At 49.0% G+C, this 12,092-nt stretch overlaps 1 protein-coding gene across 1 annotated transcript in view; it reads right to left on the bottom strand.

Moving 5' to 3' along the window:
• Positions 1 to 152: 152 nt before the first annotated feature.
• The window catches only part of LOC311317601 (uncharacterized protein), a 30,124-nt gene continuing 18,184 nt past the window's right edge, over positions 153 to 12,092 (bottom strand). The window contains exons 5-13 of the mRNA XM_084448674.1: positions 10,902 to 11,036; positions 10,351 to 10,398; positions 6,859 to 7,017; positions 6,385 to 6,490; positions 5,746 to 6,224; positions 3,993 to 5,124; positions 2,706 to 2,830; positions 2,363 to 2,447; positions 153 to 1,054 (exon numbers count right to left, since the gene is read on the bottom strand). Coding sequence (XP_084304800.1) covers positions 774 to 1,054; positions 2,363 to 2,447; positions 2,706 to 2,830; positions 3,993 to 5,124; positions 5,746 to 6,224; positions 6,385 to 6,490; positions 6,859 to 7,017; positions 10,351 to 10,398; positions 10,902 to 11,036 — 2,550 coding nt within the window. The 3' untranslated portion in view covers positions 153 to 773. The remainder of the gene's footprint in view (positions 1,055 to 2,362; positions 2,448 to 2,705; positions 2,831 to 3,992; positions 5,125 to 5,745; positions 6,225 to 6,384; positions 6,491 to 6,858; positions 7,018 to 10,350; positions 10,399 to 10,901; positions 11,037 to 12,092) is intronic.

The following is a 12,092-nucleotide window of genomic DNA, read 5'->3' as shown; positions in this document are numbered from 1 at the left end:
TGGAGCAAATGTAGCCTACTTATCTTATCAACAGGTAACTTTACCCAACCCACACAGAGGAATTATGCCATTAGTTGTAACTATGAATGACAGAAACAGCTCGTGTTTGTTCTTTACTGCACATTTTATGTACAAGACACTTTATAAGGCAATACAAAAATAAAACAAAAATACATAAAACGTATATGTCAGAGATTCAATAAATACAAAGAAACCGTCAGCTCAGACCGGCTCCCCGTCCATCATCCACTTATCTGGGTCAAATACATAGACCGAATTCTTTAAAGTGCATTACCTTGCACTCCTGGGACTGTTCCATTGGTTTCATTGTACTAGGCAGTGGGTAGATCAAGTGCACCACAAGCACTATTTGTAAATGGATTTTCAACCAAAGCTATTGTGACCACAGTCTGGCACACTCAACACTGACAAAATCGGTTTAGTCTCTGTTCAAAATTACTGTCAAAAGAGAAATTAAAACAAAATAACACATTATGACTAACCAACGCATTAACTCTCTCTCTCTCTCTCTCTCTCTCTCTCTCTCCCTCTCTCTCTCTCTCTCTCTCTCTCAAATCCTTTCACCATTAAAACACATCTGAAGGTCGAGCAGGTAATGTCACATAACATCCGACCAATCGGAAACCTGCAGGTATGAGACAGAGAGTGGAAGTAGACGAGGTTCGATATATATATATCTGGGTGTGCAAATGCATTCTGGTCGGTCCGAAAGGCAGAGGAGACGAACAAACATTTGGGCGTCGGCCCCCTCCTCACTGGACGATCTGAGGCATCTCACTCCAGGCTTTGGCTTTCTTCTTGGCAAGGGCCAGCCAGGGAGGCTGATCCTGGGCTACGCTGGCCGCGGGGGAGAGGGCTCTCTGGGGCAGGGGGGACGTAGGGCTGGGTTGGGGCTGAGGTCTTGGGGAGTGGGCTGGGGGGCAAGGCTGGACTGGTGGTCTCTGTGCAATGGCTGGAGGGCTGGGCTGGGACAGGGCTTTCCTCCCCTCCCTCTCCACCACCACTGGCTTGGACATCTCCAGAGAATAGCCTGCTGAAAAGGAGAATACAGTAAGAATACAGTTTCATAACCACAAATAACAGCACAAGCAAGATCTAGTCACATGATAACTCATCCATTCTGCGATTTGAGATATGTTTGTAAGTTTACTGTGCAAAAATACATTAAAAGAAAATGTATTTCCAGTGTTGGGGTTAAACTATGGAACAATGCTAACCTAAATGTAAGAATTAATGTATTCACTTTGGATTTTCAAAAGACTTATTTATCTTTTTTTCCATATTATTGTTAATTATTACGTTTTATATTATTTTTGAAGGGTATATTCATTTGATAAGAATGTAGGATAGGCATATATAAGCATTATGGTTATGCTTTCTATATTATTGTTTATTATTAATTATGTTTTTTTCTATATTATTTTCGAAGGGTAGCTTAATTTGATAAGAATGTAGGATAGGCATTTATAATCATTATGCTTCTGCCTGTGCCTTTTCAGTCATACCTTTGTTTATACTGCCTAGATTGTTTACTTATTGTATTGTGTGATGATGATGACTGAATAAAGTACTACTACTACACTCTCAATAACAGTAAAATAGTGAAGAGTAGGAATATGAGTCTTAACTAGATTATTACTAGGTTATAACTAATTTGAGAAAGACCATTACTGAGTGTTGCCCAGATGTGACATGTTTCTGAAGGGTAGGGTTAGGGTTAGGGTTAGGGTTATTCTATTGCAGTACAGGTCCACATGGGGGCAGCAGTGCATCAACCATTCTTCCTTATTGGGAAAATAGCTCTCATAAAGTATGTACAGCCAGGTGTGTTTGAGTGCCTGTGTGCACACCTAGTGTGTGTGTATGTATGAGTGTGTGTGTGTGTGTGCGTGTCAGAGTGATATACATGTAGAGCATGGGTTCCCAAACTCCATCAATGTGGGCCTCCCCTCTGAAAACAGTGACACACCCGCGCTCCCCCAACCCCCCAAATTTGTCCATTTTACAAGGCAGCGTTAGCTAGCGCATAATGTTACACAGCTAAGTTAGCTCAGTGGCACCTGTTGCTAGTTAACATTATGATGTTTTCACACATTCATGCCTGCGGGGGGAGGCTCTCTCTGCACTATCCACACATTTAGTATACATCTCTCCCATTATTTATTTCGATTTTCTGACCTTTAAAATCACGTTCCATTCATAAAAACCATAGAAATTTAAAAAGAAAAAAAAAAACTTTTTTCTTCTAACCATCCCTCCGCGCCTCCCCTGAATTTCTTTGGGGCCCCCCAGGGGAGGCCCGCCTCACAGTTTGGGAATGCCTGATGTAGAGGAATCTCACCTTTAAAAGGAGAGCCTGCAGACTTGGCCTGGTCTCTGACAGGACTGGACAGTGCAGGAGTGGCAGGTTTTCTGTCTGGCTCCTCCTGGAAATACAGGTATTTTAGAAAGGACTTCCTGTAACTTGCATAATATGATGACTTACTTGCATAATATGATGATATATAAAGTCAACAATACTAACATTTGCACCAAAGCAGTCTTTGATGATGACAAAGGATGATATAAATGAGACATCCAGAGAGCATTAGAAAAATGAATACAAGCAAGCAACTTCATCCACCGTGTTTCCCTAACTATCCCAAACTAGGTCAAATCCTACACTACCCATCATGCCTAGCTACCTTCAGTGTCTTCTCCTGGGTTTCCTCCAGCGAGTTCTCCTTGAAGACACGTTGCTTCTGTCTGGCCATGTGGATCCAGCTGGGTGACTCAGCAGCTCCACTGGGCACTCTGGGCACCATCGGCTCTGAAACACAACCCAGTACCCATGAAGCCTCGGTTCTTAAACACAACCCAGTACCCATGAAGCCTCGGTTCTTAAACACAACCCAGTACCCATGAAGCCTCGGTTCTTAAACACAACCCAGTACCCATGAAGCCTCGGTTCTTAAACACAACCCAGTACCCATGAAGCCTCGGCTCTGAAACACAACCCAGTACCCATGAAGCCTCGGTTCTTAAACACAACCCAGAACCCATGAAGTCTCGGTTCTTAAACACAACCCAGTACCCATGAAGCCTCGGTTCTTAAACACAACCCAGAACCCATGAAGTCTCGGTTCTTAAACACAACCCAGAACCCATGAAGCCTCGGTTCTTAAACACAACCCAGAACCCATGAAGCCTCGGTTCTTAAACACAACCCAGAACCCATGAAGCCTCGGCTCTGAAACACAACCCAGTACCCATGAAGCCTCGGTTCTTAAACACAACCCAGAACCCATGAAGCCTCGGTTCTTAAACACAACCCAGAACCCATGAAGCCTCGGTTCTTAAACACGCTCCTCTACACCATCACTCTCTCTGGCGGCGTGCGGCCTGCTCTCAGAACTCTCTGTTGATTACTGTATGTTCTTTCAGAGCACCAGAGAAAAAATACAAGGTGGATGAAGACAAACATCCAGCACATCTGAATTGGAGTGGATCCGCCTTTGTGTGGTGTGGCTACAAGTAACATCGCCTGGCCTTGCTATTCTTTCAAAAGCAGAAGAGTACAGTAAATGTGAGATAGATGGAACAGAGGTTCAACTCCTACATACACTGAAGTGGTGTTGAGTTGCTTAGTTGCTCCAAACAGCGACACAAATTAAGATTGTGTCCTTGGTGTTTTTATTTTCAAATTTCTTCATGAATTAGCTCTGAAGCGTTGAGTTCACCGGGGCTTCTTATGCGCAATATACACACTAGACAATGAAGGCTGGTATGCAGGCACGGAAGATTTTGGGGCCTGTTTCTAATTCTTGATGTAGCAATATCTGCCCCATGCATGTCTGCCAGTACACACTTACTGCAACAGTGGCTTTCGTTCATCGTTTCGTAATTTCATCATTTGCATTATGGAATAGTTATTTAGATTTAAATCCCTAAAACCTGACAGAGACACCGCCCAGAATCAACACGTGCTTCACCTGGCGTTCTTCTGGTTCTCACGCTGCCCTCTCCCTGCAGCTCCGGCTTCCTGGGCAGGGCGGGCCTGCTTCCCCCCGCCGCTTCGGAGTTGGGGCTTTTAGATTGCTCCGCGGGCCAGGTGGGGCTGGCGGCCTCGGGCGTGGGGGGGGTGTCGCTCTCCGACCCGGAACCGTACCGGAGCAGGACCGAGGTCGAAGTCTTCCTGAGGCGGACGCCGAACGGGTTCTCCGGGTTCCCCTCCTCCTGAGGCAGAACGTCTTTGGGCGGTGGGACCGCTGTGGCTTTTGCTCCTGCCGTTGGCATTGGGGTTCTAACTGGGCTAACAGGGACTTCAGGCTTCTGCTCCACTCGACCTGGAGGGTCTCTCTTCCCTGCCAACCCCCCATCGGCAGACCCCGCCCTGGCCACAGAGGGAGTGGAGGGAGTGGGGGAGCTGAAGGGGGAGAAGTAGGGGGAGGAAGAGAAGGAGGGGGAGGGGGAGGGTGATGGAGAGGGGGGGTCTTTGGTGCCTCCCCCTCCAGAGTGGGATCTCTGCCAGGCGGGGGCGATAGTGAACCGGACTCCTCTACCCTGCTCGGTAGGGCTGGTCTCTTTCTCGGCTTCCTCTGGGGCACCCAAAGGCTGCTGGGAGATTCGCTCAGAGCCGACAGAGACCAGACTGGGCTTGGGAGCGGGATCGGGACTGGGCCTGGTACTGGGCTGGCTTGCGTGGTCCTCTGGGGATGTGGGGTTAGGGTCCACTGCTGGTTGATCCAGGACTTGTTGTTCTACAGCTGTTTGGTCCGATACTTCCTGGTCCACCACTGCTGTGTTCATAATGGTTTGATCCACTGTAGCTTGGTCTTCAGCTTGCGGGTCCAAAACAGTTTGGCCTGTGGCTGCTTGTTCTACGGCGGGTTGATGCATGACGAGTGGATCTGACTGGTCAGTGGAGCTCTCAGGTATGCTGGTCACCTGGTCTGAGAGGAGCTGCTGCTCCGTCCCATCCACACAGTTTAACCCTTCATCCTCCTCCTCTTCCTCGGGCTCCGACGTCACCGTTTCTTCTGCTTGCTCTGGTATCTCCTGTTCCTTCTCTTCCTCCTGCTTCTCATCTGCCCTTTCCTCCTCCTCCTCCTCCTCCTCCTCCACCTCCTCCAATTCCACTGTCTCTTCTGCCCCTTGCTCCACTTTCTCCTCTGTTTCTCGCATGTCTGCCTCCTCTCCTGCCGCCTCCTCTCCCATCTCCTCCTCCTCCTCTTCGCTCTCTCCTTGGTCTCTCTCCTCCTCATTCGATAGGGGCGTGCGATCTTCTTCTCCGGCGCAGTGCTCTGGACTGATCGTTTCCTTTTCGACATCCTGGTCGTTCTTCTGCAAAGTGAAATGTTCGACCAACAGTTTCTCCTCCTCCTTCCTCTCATCCTCCTCTTCCTCCTCCTCCTTCATCTCATCGTTTTCACCCTTCTCTTCCTGCTCCTCTGTTTCCAGCCCTCCGACGCTTCGGGGAGAGGCGTCTTCCTGTGCGGGTTGGTCCGAGGATGGCGAAAGGGGCTCGGAGGGCGTGGCCACCGGGTCAGAGGGCGCAGTCAGGAGGTCAGGGTCACAGGCCAGCTCATCTTCCACCTTCTCTGTCTTCTCTTCCTCCTCCTCCTCCTCCTCCTCCTCCTTCCTTTCATCCTCCACTTCCTCCTCCTCCACCAACTCCTCCTCCTCCTTCCTCTCATCCTCCACTTCCTCCTCCACCAACTCCTCCTCCTCCTCCTCCTCCCCCACCTTCAGGGCCACATCGCCTGTGTCCAGGCCCAGGGAGGAGGAGAGAGGCCCCCCTCTGAGGGAGCTCAGCACCTCCTGAAGCAGGGAACTCTCCTCCTCCACCCCCTGTCCAGCTCCGCCGGCCTCCAGCAGGAAGTCTCCAGCAGGGGTCTCCAGAGCGGCCAGGCAGCCCAGGGAGGAGGAGCGGGAGCTGGGGGGGGAGGCGGACCACGAACCGGGTCGGAGTTCTGCCGACAGACATTCCTCGACGCCGGACTCGCCCGGTGGGACGGGAGAGGGGGAGGGGGATGGGGAGACGGAGCCGGTGGAGTCGTCCCGGCCGTGGGAAACGTCTTCTTGTCTGGCCCCCCGCTCGTCCTCCTTATCGGAGCGCGGCGGCGGCTGCTCTGCTGAAGCATGCTGGGATTGTTTGGAATCCGTCTGCTCGTCCTCAGCCCCCTCGTCTGTTGCAGTGGATTTGGCCAGCGCGCGGTCCACATCTGTAATGAACACGCACGCACGCCGCGCGCACGCGCACACACACACACACACACACACACACACACACACACACACACACACACACACACAAAAGCTTGTCAGAACAGTGCTTAACACCGTCACAGTGGAGCTGCTGTAGCCTCATCAATCACAATGTACCCTCTTCTTCTTCTTCTTCTTCTTCTTCCTCTCTGTCCTCTGTAGACTCTGGGACGACAACAGTCTCGTCCTGCAGGTCCTCTCCCTCCGCCCTGGCCTCCAGCCTCTAAACACACAACAAACAGTAACACTCACCGGGCGAACTCCATGGATGGGTTAACCCTAACCCTAACCCTAACCCAAACTCCATGGATGGGTTAACCCTAACCCTAACCCAAACTCCATGGATGGGTTAACCCTAACCCTAACCCTAACCCAAACTCCATGGATGTCCAAGGTTTGTAGATTAAGGCCCATTTTTCATCTTCAGCTATAGGTGTGTGTGTGTGTGTGTTTCTGTGATTGTGTCTGAACGCAACTGTCTGTGCGTGTGTTATCTGCCTGCACTGACATGTACGCAAGTGTGTATATGTGTGTGTGTTTGGCTGCATATTGTACATGGACACGTCTGGGCGTTGTGTGTGTGTGTCTTACACTAGTAGGTTTCCTCTTGTTGCAGGCGTGGTGTCGGACCGCCAGGCGGTGTTTGGCGGCGGCGTTGTCCAGGCAACCCATGGGACTGGCAGGCTGGCTGAAGTCTATTGGCAGGATCACTAGAGGACTGACCGGCCTTGAACCCGGGTCACAAGACAACTGGACAGAGGGGGTGAAGAAGAGGGAAAGAGAGAGAGATTTAAACGACTGTATGATACTGGGCGTATGGAAAATGAAACATGTTCAATATCGTATTTTGTTTGAGGCTTGCCCGGAGCCTTTATTTAACCAGGCAGGCCGGTCAAGAACAAATTCTTATTTACGACGACGGCCTGGCAAGAGGCGAAACCTTCCACTGCCCTTTTTAACAGAACAGGGAGTCCAATGTTGCGCTGTGTCCTCCAGACACTGTGGCTTAAGGTCTGACCTTTGAGCCTGCCCAGACATAAGTCCTCCCCCACCTCGGGGTCAGGGCAGACCCCCAGAGCGACGGAGAGGAGCGGAGCGTCCAGCTGAACAAACACGCCGTCAGGGTCAGCCATTGTCAGAACCACCTCACACCCTGCCCTGCTGTCCGCCGTCACGGTGAATAAATACGGCCCTCTGATGTCTGTGGGCGAGCAGGGAGGGAGGGAGGGAGAGAGGAGGGTAGGGAGGGAAGCATTTTCCTGCTGCCCTCACCATTGCATTCTATCCCCGTTCTAATAAAAATAATATCAGCAGCATGGTCTCATCAGTCACTTATGCTTATAAATCTAAGGCCAGTTTCCATATTCTGAATTACAACTACCTTTGATGGAGATCCGGCCTGTGGAAGCAAAACTATTGTGAGAGAGTATATATGTGTGTGAGAGATGTGTGTGTGTGTGTGTGTGTGTGTGTGTGTGTGGTGTGTTTAACCGCATAAGCGTTGATTCTAGCGATTGATGACTTTATATATGGTAAATGGGCTTTAGCTGTGAGAGTCACAGGGTGATAAGAAGTCTCACGTACCTGTACTAAACATTGTGACACACCTGGGGTGGCAGTGCTACAGAGATGATACAGGACAGGACGGCACTCTGAAGGGTGGACAGGAATGTAGCTAGGGCAGGTAGGCCACGCTTCTCAACCTACAGCGCTGTCAACATACTTCCAACGCACGCCTGAGGCAAAGATCTCCCTCTCACGTATACACACAGATACAGAGACACCGACACAGACCTTCCCTTCACATACAGTATGACACAGATAGACCTTCCCTTCACATATGACACCGACACAGACCTTCCCTCTCTCATGAGACACAGATACAGACCTTCCCTCTCTCATGAGACACAGATACAGACCTTCCCTCTCTCATGAGACACAGATACAGACCTCCCTCTCTCATGAGACACAGATACAGACCTTCCCTCTCTCATGAGACACAGATACAGACCTTCCCTCTCTCATGAGACACAGATACAGACCTTCCCTCTCTCATGAGACACAGATACAGACCTCCCTCACACATAGGACACAGATACAGACCTTCCCTCTCTCATGAGACACAGATACAGACCTCCCTCACACATAGGACACAGATACAGTCCTTCCTTGCATATATGACACAGATACAGACCTTTCCTTCACATATGACACAAAACAATTCTCTGTTTTGGTATCATGTCTAGAGTAGATTAGACGCAGATGAAGCGTGGTAGTGTTTGGTGTTCAGCCAGGCAGGGCTTGGCAGGCTCCCTGGCTCATAGCGGTGTAGTAACTGCAGACAGCCCGACTGCCAGAGGAAACCATTGGAATGCACGCAGACCACACGGACGACCAATCCTAACCCTAACACACGCACGCACGCACGCACGCACGCACGCACGCACGCACACACACACACACACACACACGCAGACAATACATCCAGCAAAGACATGTCAGAATGACATGCACATCATTACTGTCAGATCAGCATCTTCAGAGGGAGATTTGTGGTGGTAGTGATTTTAGTCTGGAGAGGAGAGAAGGGAAGCGAAGACAGGGGAAGAGAGGAGGAGTTGAGTTCTGTCTTCCATCCCAGTTGGAGAAGGAGGTCAAACAGCATGCTTCCTTTTAAGGCTTGAAAAACAGCTTCTGGGTGGTTACAGCCTGAGGTACAGCTGAGAGCACACACAAGGCACATGACAAGTATTTGGAGTTCCACGAACAAACAAGAGCATCTGTGTGTGCGTGTGTGTGCGCGCGCGTGTGTATGTGTGTGAGTAAATACTGGTATGCATAAGATAGTGTGTCTGTGTGTGTCCTCCATCATGTTGATGTGTTAGATACAGGTTCCATCCCTCAGAAACTCTTCAAGAGATACTATCAGCATTCAAGGCCACATTCATTTTCAATGATTCCATTGTGTAGACCATGCAGACTTAGCTAACCACATTTCCAAGCATATAGTCCCAGCTTATTTCTCTCTCTCTCTCTCTCTCTCTCTCTCTCTCTCTCTCTCACACACACACATACATGCACACGCACACACGCACACACACACACACACACACACACACACACACACACACTAGTAGTAGTAACTACTGTAGTTTACTTCAAGTAACAGATACGTTGTAGTTGTTGTAGTTGTTGTTGTTGTTGTTATGGTAATTGCATTTGATCACAAGATGCCAGATCAGTCACATGACACAGCAAGCAGACAGCAAACAGCAATACACAAAGTACTGTTTAATAGTGGTCTCCTTCTCGTACAAGCTGCCCCTCATGGTCCTAAACGTAATCCTAAAAACTGATCCAGAGCCTGTTTATTTTGAGGATCCCCCTTTGTTCAAGGAATTATCAATAAACTAATTCAATACACTATCCCACCAACCAAATCAATCGAATCGAATCACCAAATGGTGAGTGTTTAATGTCCTTCACTGGACTGACTTTGAGAACAATGATCACATTCAATAAGCTACATGAGACAACCGCACCACAATCATTAACAGTGAAACCTTGGAGAATAGATGATAGCACAGAACCACAGAGAGAGAGAGAGAGAGAGAGAGAGAGAGAGAATGCAGAGTATTTCTGGACACGAGCCAGAGGCCTGAGTCCCATGACAGCCCTATAGCCCACTCATCCTGGTCCATTTCCTCTACTTCCTGTCCCAGTCAGGATGCAGATGAGCCTCCGCATGGCTGGGCCCAAGGAACACTGCAGCACTCACGCACCTCTCCAGGGATACCATGCCATGAAATCATGGTTTAGGGGACCAGGAACTAACCCTAAGAGCTATAGTAAAGCCCCGTGCGTATCATGGTAAACTCAATTCAGTTGAAATGCCACTGACTGAGCTGTTCTCTGACACAGCTGGCTGGTGAAACCAGTGTTTTTCATCAGGTTCATTGGATATATTTATCTATGGGATGCGTTCAGATACAAACTGTCCCCGACCAACTGATGCTTTGAGCTAAGGTGTGTATAAATTATACTATCCCTAGATAGATGTCTGAGGTGTGAGAGGTGGATTACCTGGTCGTCATCACTGTCTGTACCCTCCTGGCTGAATGAGCTGTTTCTCTGCACAAGGTTGGAAGACGGGGAGAGAGCAATAATACAGTATCATGAAATGTACGTATGTGAAATGAATGCATATGTGTGTGTTCTTCACAGGTGGGCGATGCATAGGGGGTGAAGCTAGTGGGTGTGTATTTGATACAACTGCATTGTTTTGTGGGACTGAGGATGGATTTAAGGGTGGAGTGTGTCCGAGTGTATGCAAGAGAGTGTAGGTGAACTAACACAAGTGTGTGTGGTGTGTGTGTGCCACAGGTCTGTGATGACAGAATGACACACACACAAACCCCCCCCCCCCCCCCCACTAGCGAGTGTGTGGGTGTGGAGTGCTCAGGTGGGCTGCGGGTGTGTTTTATGTTCAGGTGTGTTCAGGTCTGTTCAGGTGTGTGTAGCGGGATATTCAGGTGTGTGTAAAGGTATGTTCAGGTGTGTGTACAGGGACATTCAGGTGCATCTACAGGGATGTTGGGGGGGGTGTTCAGGTGTGTTCTCAGCTGTTTGCCTACCTTGTGCGAGCCCCCAGCCAGGACGGTGTGCAGGGTGGAGAACTCGGGGGGGCTGCAGGGAAGGCCGTCATCCATCTTCCTCACACACATCAGGGAGGAAGGAGAGCCCAGGCGCATGGCCTGCTTCAGCTGCAGCTGGGAGACAACAACAGGCTTAACTACCTTCTACAAACCAGGTACTATCCAGTCCTAGGACAAGTTCATTCAAAGGCCTGGAAGTATTTTTTATGATTGTTTGATGCTGTACATTATGTTGGATGTGTAACTTTTGCGGCTATCTTGACCAGGGAACCAGAACCTCCCTGGTTAAATACAGGTTAAATAAATAAAATAAAAATGGATTTATCTAGTTTCTATTTGAGCCCTTCCAAAAAAGAACCATACATGCCAGTTTGTAAGAGTATTCAAATAAACATTTAACATTGTTATTAAATAACAATCTCTCTCTTAAAAAAAAATAAAAAAATATTCTGATAATAAAGGTACCATATTCAATTATATGCTTATACTAGAGATCTCAATGTGTGGAGGTGAACTAAAACAACAACATTTGAAAACAGTATTTGACCAATCTCTGCTAAAGAAGGGGTTTGCTTCTCCTAGAAGATGTATTGGCAGTGTCCACAAGGTTAACTGAAATATATTTACGTTGTAACTGTTGCACTACCAGTGGTATTATATCAAGTCTAAGTTCTGTATGTTGTCCGGTTCTGGTCTCCTCAGATAAAGTTTTTCCTGAGAGCATGTGATCCCAGCGGTACAGTCCTGTGGTCACCGTGGAGATGATAAGCAGAGTGCCAGCAACAGTGTGTCACCCCCCAGCTGAGCTCTGTAGGGTTTGTGTGGCTCGTTCTCAGTATCGCAGAAACTCAAACTTAACGGCCTGTTTATCTATTTGAGCTGAGCTGGGCTGTGCTGGCCTGATAGCTACAGTAGGAGCAAGCCCTCAAGGACGCCGCCACCTCCCTCATCTCTCGTCCTCCCTCCTCCTACGACTACCTTCCTCCACCTCCCTCCGTCTCCCTCCTTCTCTGTTTTTCCAACTGATTAATGAAGTAATCTTGTTTTCTGGATGGAAATCCCCCCCAGGTTTATCTCTGTATCCTCAGCCTATTACAGCATGTTGCTACCGTTGTGACTGTGTACCAGTCTGTACTGTTCCTGCCGGTCTGTCTAATCTCCTGGACTGGG

Source organism: Borostomias antarcticus, assembly GCF_949987555.1.
Source record: "Borostomias antarcticus genome assembly, chromosome: 14".
Taxonomy (NCBI): domain Eukaryota; kingdom Metazoa; phylum Chordata; class Actinopteri; order Stomiiformes; family Stomiidae; genus Borostomias; species Borostomias antarcticus.
Note: the sequence above shows the minus strand (reverse complement) of the source record. Positions and strands in the feature narration are given on the sequence as shown.